The sequence below is a fragment of the Chinchilla lanigera genome, unplaced genomic scaffold (genome assembly GCF_000276665.1).
Source record: "Chinchilla lanigera isolate Chin_1 unplaced genomic scaffold, ChiLan1.0 scaffold00024, whole genome shotgun sequence".
Taxonomy (NCBI): Eukaryota; Metazoa; Chordata; class Mammalia; order Rodentia; family Chinchillidae; genus Chinchilla; species Chinchilla lanigera.
Window position 1 is genome coordinate 27,563,084 of NW_004955425.1, and position 13,048 is coordinate 27,576,131.

Here is a 13,048-nt window from a genome sequence, read left to right on the forward strand (position 1 = left end):
TTCCAAATTTCAAGTGATACCAGAAACTCCAATGCAGACTTTTCATCTGAATCATGCATAGAATCACCTGCAGGACTAATAAAACCACACAATACTGGGCCTCAACCCCAGAGTGTCCTATTGGGAAGACCTGGGGCGGTGCTCAGTAATCTGCATTTTTGTAGCAAGGAAATCACATTCTGAGAACTATACTCCGAGTTCTGGGGCACTGCCAGATATTCACTAAGTCTAGACAGTGTTCCCTCAGGTGTAATGTATATACAAATTACCTGGGAATCTTACTACAACATGTACTCTGATTCATTAGGTCCGGATAGGGTTTGAGAATGACATTTATAACAACCATCATAGTCACTTAATGCTACAGGTTCTCCACAAAGACTACATGATAAATCAGCTGAGGAGTGTTAAAATATACTGATGCCCCATGCTTGATCAATGAAATCAGAATTTCCAGGGTGACACAGTTTGTACATTTGAAAAAAAAGTTAAGAGAAAGAAAAAAACCTCCATGAATGATTTTCACATGTGCCCAAGGCTTTAAAACCAGCGATAAGACACATTTAGAAACTAGTCTTAAATCAAAGAAATAGTTTTTAAACCACAGATTTCAGTTACTGAAGTCTTCCAAATTTTCACTTAGTTCTCCAAACACAGAATCTTAACACTGAAACATAACCTCCCCTACACCCAAATTCTAACAACACCCTCATACCACCAGTTTGAATTATGTTTTCCCTCTCTTCTATCTTGACTAAGAACCTTGTTTAATTTGAAAGCACTGTATTAAATTTAGCATTGACCTCAGTAAGCCTTCCCTTCAACAAATGACAGCTCCACCCATTAACTCCTGGAGTTATTCAGCCCAGACTTAAGAGTGATCCCTTCCCCACTGAAAAAGCTACACATATAGTGGTACCTCAGTTCAGACTTGATTCTTTCCACAATTCTGGTCACAAACCAAACTGGACAAGAACTAAATCAAATTCAATGGTTAGGTTTAATGTTGACCTTACAGGGAAATTTGATTCAGTTTTCAACCAGTTTGGTTTGCAACTAGAATTGTGAAAGAAGTAGGTTCATGAACTGAGATGCCACTGTATTTAAACTGTACAACTTGGTGAATTTTGACATGTGTTAAATTTGTGAGTCTAATGTCATAAACAGATAACACAGATAGCCATCACCTCGTGTTCCTTTGTAACCCACTCCACTCATCCCAGGGCAATCACTGATTTGCTATCAATATAAATTAATTTGTATTTTCTAGATGTTAAAGAAATAGAGCCACATGGGCCGGGGATATAGCTCAGCAGCACAGCACAAGGTCCTGAGTTCAATTCCTGGTACCAAAAAAAAAAAAAAAAAAAAAGAAATAGAATCACATTGTGTTTTTTTTTTTCTTTTTTCACCCAGCATAATTATTCTGAGATTTATGAAGCTGCACATATGACTAGTTCATTTTTAGTGCTGAGTAGTACTTCACTGGTCATACAATTTGCTTATTTATTCATCTGTTAGTGGACACGTGGATTGTTTCCAGTTCGGGACTAATTACAAATAAAACTGCAATGAACGATTACACATATCTTTGTGCAAATATGTAAATTTCTTCTCTCTTGGGTAAATACCTATGAGTGGAATGGCTGGATCATATGGTAGGTATATGTTAAGATTTCTAAGAACCACCAGGCTGTTTTTCAGAATGGTTGTACCATTTTATACTGCCACTTGCAGTACAAGTGAATTCTAGTTCTTCCACATCTTTGGCAGTACATACTATGGTCAGTGATGTTAATTTTAATCATTTTTGTAAGTGTGCAGTGATATATTATGGGTTTAATTTGCACATCCCTCATAACTAATGAAACTCAGAATATTTCCATGTACTTATCTGCTATGCATGTATTTTGTGGTGAGATATCCAAACTGTCTAGCCATTTTTGGTAATAAAATTTATAATTTTTATTTTGAAATAAATTATAAATCATTTATCCAAAAGTTTTTTTATGCCTGTATGGACCAATGGACACTTATTTTATTCTCTGGGTTATAATCCAATATATTCACTACTTATTACTCCACTCCTAGCATCTGCACAAGAAAAATAAAAATATATGTGCCACAACAACTTGTATCCTAAAGTTCACAGCAGTGTTATTCATAACAGCCAAAACCTAATGTAAATATCTATTAACAAGTAAGTGGCCAGCCGAATGTGGTGGTACACTCCTGTAATCCCAGAACTTGGGAGGCTGCACCAAAATTGCCCTGAGTTTGAGGCCAGCCTGGAGTACACAGTGAGTTCAAAGCCACCCTGAGCTACATAGTGAGACCTTGTCTCAAAACAAAAGATTTCTAGAAAAGTGAAAAGCAAGAGAGAAAGAGAGAGAGAGAGAGAGAGAGAGAGCGCGCAGATGGTGACTGGTGGGAGCTGACTGAACCAAACAATGGAACTTTTTGGGATAGTGGATAATTTTCTAAAACTTAATTATGGCAACAGGGACACAACTGTATAAATTTACTGAAATGCATCGAACTATATACTTCCAACAGCTATATTTCATATAATATGAAGCACACCTTGAGATGGTAGGCAGAATAATGTCCCCTCTCTCCCAAAGAAGTCCACATTTTCATCCCCAGAACCTGTGAGTATGTTATGTTAGATTACATGGCAATGGGAAATTAAGGTTGAATCTGGAATTAAGGTTACCAATCAGATGATCTTAGAATAGGGAGGTTACAAGGATACTCATGTAGAAGACGCAACAGACAGAGTGATGCAGTGAAAACTTGGCTAGTTTCCTAGCTCTGATGATAAGGAAGGGAATAACCCTAACAATGTGCACAGTACAGCTTTTAGAAGCTAAAAAACACAAACAGATTCTCCTCTACAATCTCCATTCAGTCTTGCTGACTCCCTGAATTTGGTTCACAGTAAGTTTCTGACCTATAGCACAATAGATAACAAATTTGTATTGACTTATACCACAAAATCTGTGATTTGTTGCAACAGCAATGGTAAGAGATATACTCAGTGAAAATTGTTTAGAAAAGAGACTAAAACAATCCTGAAAAAGAGGAATAAATTTACAGGACTCACACCACTCCAATTTCAAAACTTAGTAAAATTTTCAATAATCAAAATAGTATCACTGGGAATATAGCTAAGCAGCACAGTGCCTGCCTGGCAAGCATGAGGTCCTGAGTTCACTTCCCGATACCAAAAAAAGAAATTATATCATAACAACGTAAAGTTGTGACTGCAATTTTAGAAAGAAACCTATACATGGTTAACTAATTTTTAACAAGGGTGTTTTAACAATTTAACTGGAAAAAAGTAATCTGAACAAATGGTAAGGGGACAGTTGCATATTCACATGTAAAAGAATGCAGTTGAATCCTTACCTCCTACTATATACAGTAATTAACTTAAAATGGACGAAGGCCCTAAATAAAAAAGATTCTTGGGGCTGGGATTTAGCTCCGCGGCAAAAGTGCCTGCCTGGCAAGCGCAAGGTCGTGAGTTCGGTTCCCGGTACCAGAGAAAAACCAAAAAAAAAAAGATTCTTAAAGGAAAGGGGTAAATTTTCACAACCTTCAATTTGGCAATTGTTTCTTTGATATGAAAGCAAAAGCACAACCAATAAAAGAGAAAAACACATAACTTGAACTTCATCAAAACAAAAACTATCTGTGCATCAAAGGAACTTTCAAGAAAGATGACCCACATTATGGTAGAAAATATTTTCAAAATGGCTTGAGAATGAGAATCTAGTACCTGGAATAAACTCTTAGAACTCAACAACAAAGAGAAAGAATACAATTTTAACAAGGGCAAGCTGGGCACAAAGGCGCATACAGTTTCAGCTACTCTAAAGGGAGAGGTGGGGTCCCTTAAGCCCAGGAGTTTGAGACCAGTCTAGGCAATATGACGAGACTCTATGACAACTTTAAGGGAAAAAAAAGGTGAAGGACTCAAGAAAACCTTTCTCCAAAGACATACAAACAGAAAACACAGGAGAAGATGTCAGTATCATTAATCATTAATGAAATGACATTCCTACCTATTCCAAATTCCACCTCCAGAGATCCTGTACCTCTCAAGGGGATGACTGCAGGAGATATTTGGAGGATTATGCCGAGTTCATGACAATCTCTTTTCTCTGAGAAATCCTGCCTCTTCGAGTTAAAGTTGTACTATAGCCATGTTCTACCCAGACTGACCAAACTTAAAAGACTACCTGACCCTGCCTGGGCCAACAGGTTGTACAGTATTCTTGCTTCAAGAAATTTGAAAAAGGACAAAATTTTTGGATTAATTCTGAGCTGTAGCTACAAGAAGTTTAAAAAAGCTAAAATTACTTGGAGATCACATTATATCATATGCCCACAGAAGCAAAGGAAGCCATTTTGCAAAGAAAATAAAGCAGTAGTAGAGCTAGAATGAATGAAAAATGATATCTTACTTTTCTAGTCTTGTTTTGAGTCTCCTTCTGAGGCCTGACTATTCTGCAATTTGGGATACCTCAGTTTCTTTCCAATAAATTTCCTTTTAAGTTTTAATTGGTTTGAGTTAGGTTCTTTTTATATACTGCAAAGAGCTAAAGTCCTACCCTTGTTATAACTAACCACATAATTTGTACAAATTGTAATCAGCTCAGCTATTTTGTTTTGTTTTGTCACAAGATTTACACATTTATTGACATTTTAACGCTATCTCAAATTAATGACCTAAGCTGCCTTTAAACAAAGCTTGCTCAAAATAGTTTAATATTTCACAATTTTGGATTATTATTATGAGGATCAATTATTGTGCTGTGCTATGAGTGTATCTGCAGGTGGTGCAGAAAGGCAGATTAAATGATCTGGGAAACCAAGAACAGGAGAATCTGCTTTCTACAAGGCTTTATCAGGAGCTACACAATTCTAATGTATTATGACATACACCATCTGCTACTGTACTACAAAAGAAATCTATTCTCTAATACACTGGGTGTGGGGATACTTTCTGTAAAGCGTCAGATAGTGTTTCAGACTTCCTGAGCCATATGGTTTATTATTACTACTCAACTTTGTGACTGCAGTGCAAAAGCAGTCACAGACAATACATACATGACTGTGTTCAAATAAAATTTTATTTATAGACAGAAATATAAATCTCATACAACTTCCTTAGCTCATAAAAGATTGGTCTTTCAAAAATTTTTCTTGGTGAGGATAAGGGCAAAAGGCTCTCTACAGGTTTAGTATTATACCAAATCTTCCAGGGGTCTCAAAAGATATCACTAGATCATAATTTGAAATGATTATCTGTTTTATTCTATAATTTATAATAATAAAAATACAGAAGCTAAAATATTCTAAATATCAAATCCATTAAACTTGTTTAGGTAGACTGACCACAGGTATCTCGTTTTTCCATTTTGTTTTTCATTGCTTTTAATGTCCACCTTTCTAAGACTGTTGATGATACAAACAGTCTCTGTACCAATTTTAAAGATCTGTATCTCTGAAGTTCTCAGAAACCTTGAAATGGAAGCTATAAAACCCATCAATATCACATATAATGAAAATGTAGACCACCTTTTCAACAACTCTTTTTATTAAACATATTACAGACTGGCCCACTAATTTTTATTTTCTTTAAATTACTCCTTTTGCTTCTCGTATGTTGAAATTTTCTGAACTTTTGTTAAAGTATGAAAAGCAGAATGACTGTAAAATAGGAAATACTAAAAATATGAATCTTAATCTCTTTTAGCAAATGAAATAGATGACTACCCTAGGACTACTAAAGTATTACTAGACTATAAAAGGATATTTAAAATTAGAAAGCACCTGTTTCTTCACAATTATTTCAGGCCACTCAAAACATCTACTTACAGTGACTCAAACTCCAGAGGAATCACACAATAACAAAAAACTGTAACAGAGTCTGCCAAAAAAATGTATAAACATAGGAAAAGAAAAATGTACATAATATTTTAATACTAAATTTACTGAGACATCATGAGATTAATTCAAGAGGTGCTCAAAGTGGTAGCCTTCTGTTCAAAAACAATATTATTTCTCTTTTCCTGAAGTGTGTATACATTTTTTTTGGCAGACTCCATATAATTATATCTCAAAGAGTAGGGGAAATTTTTAGTACTCCCAGTGGATTTGACTTACATAGAGAAATTGCAAAAAAAAAAAAAAAGTGACAGGTTTTATCTTGCCATAGATAAGTAACTAAAGATTAACACGTTTCTGCCAGCTTGAACCACAAGTGATGTGTACATGATGTGCCATCAGGTGGCTTGTACCCCTAGCAGTACAATCAAATCTAATTACTTTTATTGGTCTTTTTACCAATAAAATCAATAAAAAGCCACCAGGAAGAACAGTCATTCATGTACTAACTATTGGTTCAAATCACCCAGCAGCAAGACATACGAATTATGGCCCTGTTGTGCACATTTTAAACAGTCATTTTTTGGCACCAGAGACATGGGTTAACTTTTAAGTACACAAATTTCAAAGAAGAACTGGGTCTCCTGTTCTGTAGCAAGCTGTGTCCCATAGAACTAAAACTAGTTTAGGTAGGAACTCATCCACCAGAGGGGGCCCTTACAAAACAAGAGATAAAATGTTAACAAAAATTAAATTTAGAATATACCTTAGAATTCAACACAACCACACACAAAATTTTGTGTGCCTTTTCTTTAACTTCACCAGACAAGTAAAACCCATCCCCCTTCTACTGTACTCCACACAAACCTCTTTTACTCAAAAGTTAGTTTTAGGATCATTTTTTGAAACCAGTCACACTATCGATCGTCACCTAATTCTAGTTTTAATGACTCTAGGAAAGCACATGTCATCACCATTCTTGGTCTTCCTCTTACCTCCTACCATTTAAATAACAGGTATTTTCTACACATCTTAGTATACCTATTAATCTGGAAACACAGTGGCTCCTGAAAATAATATTTACTAAATAATAATGTCCCAGTAGCTCATATAACCCTCACAATAAGCCCATGAGGCAGGCACTACTATTATGCCCACATTACAGATGAGGGCACTGAGACTTAAAGGGCTCACTCCTGCAAATTGTACAATTACTTCACTGCACAAGGAACAAAACAACATGACCTATGTATCTAGAATTTAAAAGGAATCAGGCAGTGAGTTTAAGGGCTATTTTGCTATATAGCTACTTTAAAAACCTAACCCAGGGACAGGAATTTGTAAGCTATCTGGGTAATGTGTCAGGTTTTTCACAGAGAATGTATAGCGAGGTAGGCAGGCACAACAAAATGAATGAAGTGGTTCAACAATCCTTGTACAATGAGTTAGCAAAATTTCTGAGAATTGACAGAACTTTAATTAACCCATAAGTCTGTATTAAAGGAAATTAGTGGTATGTTTTGATAAATTCAGTATATTTCTAGTCAGCATGGCAGCACATGCCTATAATAATCCCTGCACTTTTGGGAGGCTGAGACAGGAGGACTGAAAGTTTGAGGCAGGAGGATTGCAAGTTTGAGCCCAGCTTGGGCAATTTAGTGGAAGCCTGTCTCAAACGTATTTTTTTTTTAAAAAAAAGATGGGAAACCACATGACACTGGCACAAAGACAGACATCAATGAAACAGAACAGAGGATAGAGAAACAAGCCCAGGCAGTTGTAGTCATCTTATCTGTGACAAAAGGGCCAAAATCATACGCTAGAGGAAAGCTAGACTTTTTGGTGCTGGGAAGACTGGTTACACATATGCAGAAGATTGAGTTGAGAACCACATCTATCACTATATAATAAAGTAAAATCAAAATGGATCAAAGACCTGGATATTAAAATAGAAGGTGAAAGATTTATACAATCTGGAAAGAAACTGGAGTATCGCTATTAAAACAGAAACAATCTGCTATAAGATAAAATAGGTAAAACTCAGAAAGACATAAGTATAGGTAAAGACTTTCTGAACAGCACCTCAAGTGTGTAAGAAATACCACTGAGACTCAACAAATTAAAAGGCTTCTGCACACCAAAGCAAACAGCTAACAGAGTGAAGCAACCACCTACAGAATGGGAAAAATCTTCTGTCAGCTACTCCTTGGACAGAAGACTAATATCTAGAATACTAATTATTTAAAAAAGAACCTCCCTCCCCCAAAGATCCAATCAAAAAGTGGACAAGTGAAATAAACAGACATTGCTCAAAAATACAGAGGGCCAACAAATACATTTTAAAAATGCACAGTACCTCTGGCCATATGTTATTTGGCTCAGGTATGTGATATAAAGTTAAAACTCTCTCTTACAGACAAGAATTTAAAGGCAAATATTTGTTATTAGATGGGAAATTTGAAAACGTTTCCTTGCAATTTATCACCTTACCAGGTCTTTCCTTTCCAGTGCCTTTTGACTCAGCAAATTTCTGTATCAAACTTTCAACTGTAGTATTAGCCATGTTATTTATAAATTCTTCATGGACCTATTAAACCAAAATAAAGACAACATCTTCCACAAATATTTTTACTCTACTTCAGATAAAAAGAATTGAAAATTTGGGATGCAAGGGCATTCAGGAACTTTTATTTACATAGTTATGAAATAACATGCTGTTACCCAACTCACAGTTCTGCGGAGAACAACCATTGCTTACCTTCATCCCTTAAGACATGGCCTTACAGCCTTTGAAGTAAAAGCAGTTTCCTGTTCTCTTCTCACAAGTGTTTTAGAAACAAAATTCTTACAATAATTAAACTTATAAAGATAGTGAAAATAGTCTTAGATTTTTAATTTAGACTTCACCTTTTTGTACTGAATTTTAATGCACTCCAAACTGTCATAAACTTTTTTTTTTTTTTTTTGGTCTTTTTGAGACAGGGTCTCACTATAGTTCAGGCTGGCCTGAGCTCACTTTGTAGCCAAGGCTGGTATCGATCTGGTCTCAATCCTCCTGCCTCAGCCTCCCAAGTGCTGGGATGACAGATGTGCACCACCACGCCCGGCTGTCATAAACTACTTTTAAATTTCTAGTATATTTCAAAGATTAAGTTCTCTTACAAAAGTTGCTGTCCTAAACTTAAAAAGAGTAAAACTTGAAAAAATAAATATTCAAAAACTGGTAATTCAAAATCTTAATGTGAAGTAGACTGAACACGGTTAATTTTAACAAGCAGTTTGAATTTTCATGCTTGGTGCCACAACAGAACATACATGTAAATACACGTTCCTTAGCTGAAACATTTCAGAATCATATCAATGGGTTTTAGGCAGAGTAACAAAAGATATATAAAAAGCCATAAATAGAACATAAATTTTTCATGAATCAACTCACTGTAAAGTAAAAAATTTACCTGGCCTATCTGCAAGTGAATTTCCTTCACTGCATTTGACAAGGATCCTATAATTTCCTTTACGTGAATGAGATGAGTCTCTTCAATATCTTGAAATTTCTGGGTAGCAAACATATAAAGTTATATACCTACTATATATAATACGAATATGCATTCTGTAATCAAAAAGTTTTAGAAAGCACTTCAATACAGATAACTAAATTAAGCAAGTTACCATAAGATTCAACAATGCCTTTAAACAAATAGGTCAAAATTATATACAGCATTTCTTTGAACTTTTTCTAGAATTTGAAGATATAAGTTAAATAATCATGATTAAAGAAAAAAAAAAGAAGGCAATCCACATGAGAAAGGTGGTCCCAAAGCCAAAGACATTTCCCAAACTGGAAAACAATTATCTTCTGCAAACTTCATAATCTGCCAAACATTCTAAAATGACTTTTGAACCTTGAAATGGTTAATACACTCTCCAAAAGAGATAATCTATGTTCAAAGAAATTTGGGGGAGCCCGCACACCGTATCTCTGCAGTTCTCAGCAGAAAGTAAGAATACATCAGATTACTAGGGAATGTTTCAAAATGTTCAAAACAAAACATAGATATTCTAGTACTGTACAGGAAATGGCAGTTGAATGTTGTTAAAAAAAATTTCCAAGTTACTCTAATATTTGTTTCCTAGACAGAAAACCACGGCTAGCCTTGACTTCACAATAAACCTATTAAAAGCAGAAATACTGAAATAACAAAACTTGTTTCACTTTGCTTAACCTACCATTTTCTAAATTTTTTGACCTCACAACCCTTTTTGTCTTTTTTTTCCCCTAAACATTAGTATCTCACACAATACTTCTACTCCTCAAAACAGGATCTGGGAAATGCTGAGCTACCCATTTTAAAACAAAATAAATTTCTCATTTCTACTATACAAACCTGATTATCCTTTGTTGGGGTTTTTTTTGGCCAAATTAAATCAGTTCTAAGGAATCTACATAATTCCTTTATTTTTGCCAGTTAGCTTACCAAATTAATTGCCCTCACTTCATATTTAATGTCTACATTTCTTTAGCACTGAGCTACACAATCAGCAATCACTAAACAAAATGGTATCTACAGTGTGTAAGTGCCATGAACTCCTAAAAAAATCAGTAATGCCAAAATTACACTTGGAGCACTAATATAAGAATAGTCCAAAAACTTAAAATCAATTTTACTCAAGAGTTAAAACCAAGTGCCTTGGCAGTGATTAATTTTTACAAAGCCAAAGAGAATATCAGTATTTTAAGATCTAGACTTATTTTCAAGAACTGCAGAATATTCAGAAGGTTGACTCATCTAAGTTCATATTATAAGGAATGGCCCTCAACCTAAATTTCAACAATTTAATGAACAACATATTTCCATAGAACAGGCATAATTGAATACAGTAAAACTGGATCATAATCCCATTAATTTCTTATGGATGATCATTACCTACAAGGAAACTGTATTTTTTTAAAAACAGTTACACAAAAAAGGTAACTTCTTATTTTAAAATATCTTGAAGCATGAATCTATACAGAATTCAAAGCATAATTCAGACACAATTTTGAAACTGTGGGGTTTTTTTCGGAGGGGGACACTACTATCATAATTCCTCAAAATTAACAAGTACTAAACTCAGTAATTTAGCAATGGGAAGTAAGGAATAAGTAGTTTCTCAAGTGTTAAATGTAAATGAACTTTCCTAAACTAATCAGATAGGTATTTTCTCCCTTGCAATTTTAAACTCACTGTGTTCACATATACCATTATTAATTTAAACAGAAAAATTCTATCAGCCACTAGAGACATAAAAGCAATCCTAAAACTCCTTATCTGAGAGTGCTGCTTAGCGAACCTCAATATTTCCAAGGAGCCAACTCCCATATAATGTTCCAAATATTTTCAAGCATCCCATGAACTAATACTGGTAAAAAGCATGAGCACAAAGAACAGCTACAATTTCAGTTATCTTTACTTTCAACTCAAATAAAAAACTTAAACTCATAACTACCCTAAGTAAATTTTAACTTCTCACACCCCAGGGACTCAATTTTGTTCTCACTAGCAAATACAGGTCCTGTTACCCAAATTTGATTCTCATTATACTGTCAGGTTCTTACCCACTGTGATAAGGTTGGCATGTGTGACCTGGAACAAAATAAAAGTGGAGAAGTAAAAGGATTCTTTTGATTTGTAAATAACTGGAATTAAAACCTACTCTGTGTCTTAAAACATGTAGTCTATTTTCTATGAAAAAATAATAGTTCCTGCTGGGCAGTTGTGTATATGAGAGAGAGAGAGAGAGAAGGAGGGAGGGATAAGGAGGGAAGGGATGGAAAGAGAGGGAGAAGCACAGAAGGGGAGAGGGAGAGAAGGAGGGAGGGAGGGGGAGGGACAGAAGGAGGGACGAGAAGGAAGTGGGGAGAAAAAGAGGGAGAGAGGGAGAGGGAGAGAAGAGAGGAAGAGGGGGGAGAGAGAGAAGTCGGGACAGGGAGGAAAGGTGGAAGGGAGAGAGGGGGGGAGGAAGGGAGGGAGGGGAAGAGGGGGGAGCAGGAGAAAAACACAGAGACAGATACAGAGGGACAGTCGCAAATTAAAAACACAAGAAAACAAGTAACATTAGCAATGTATAGCACTATCTTTCAAAAGTACTACATTTATTCAAATAAATATTTTCATCTTGCACATGGCAGAATAAAAAAGTAAAATGCCATTTTTTAAAAAAGGAAAAAGACAAAAACATGCCTGTTGAAAAATTGTTTTTAAAAAGTAACATCAACAAAACAAAAAGTCTTGATTCTAGCAAATTCTAATTTTTATTTTTCTAACTTAATTGCAAGGCAAACACTTTCATCAGTAGAAATGTGAAAATAACAAGTCAATAATAATAGCCTTATAGACGAGTGCTCCTTCATCAGAACATCTAGGAAGACAGAGAGTAGCTCAATGGTTGCCCAGATCTGGAGGGGAAGGGTTGGGAGATAAAAGAGTGGGTGGAGTGTTTTGTTTTCAGGTAACAAAAATGACCTAAATTTGACTGTGCTCATGGCTGTACAACTCTTGTCAATGTGCTAAAATCTACTAAATCTTAACTTCAAGTTTGTAAACTGTGTGGTAAGTAAATTTTAGTTCAATAAAGCTAGTATTTTTCAAAAATAAATCAATGAGTGTTCCTAAGGATTTAAAAAGACAATAGTAGTGTTGAAATCTACAATGATCTCATTTGCTACAGGAATTTAAACCTTCTATCTCAGTAGAACTGTAGCCTCATTTGACATTAACCCTTTCTTGCAGCACTGTCTTTTCACAGCTGTCAAGACATGACACTGGCCAGTTTTCTTCTTTCTCTGGCTTCTATTTGCATTTCAGTACCTCCTCTTCTACCTAACTGTCAGGTATGAGTCCCTCGGTAATTGGCCCTAAAGCCCTTTCTCTCCCACACACTAACCAAAGGCAAAATCATCATGGCTTTATGTACTGACAACACTTGTTACGGTTTATACTCAGATGCCCCCAAAAGCCTCATGTGCTCAGAGGTGGGACTTTGGAAGAAGACTGGAGTAGTAAAGCTTTCCTATTTTAAGGTTCAGGTGTCGGATGTTATGTCCGAGCGTCAAGAAAAGCAACCCAGACAATGCTCTGTTTTTTGTTTGGTTTTTTTTTTTTTTTTTTTG

At 35.4% G+C, this 13,048-nt stretch overlaps 1 protein-coding gene across 1 annotated transcript in view; it reads right to left on the minus strand.

Moving 5' to 3' along the window:
* Fcho2 (FCH domain only 2) overlaps nt 1–13,048 on the minus strand; it is a gene marked incomplete at its 5' end in the record, with an annotated part of 126,339 nt that overhangs the window by 56,439 nt on the left and 56,852 nt on the right. Inside the window, 2 exons of the mRNA XM_005386078.2 lie at nt 8,389–8,485; nt 9,354–9,452. Coding sequence (XP_005386135.2) covers nt 8,389–8,485; nt 9,354–9,452 — 196 coding nt within the window. The remainder of the gene's footprint in view (nt 1–8,388; nt 8,486–9,353; nt 9,453–13,048) is intronic.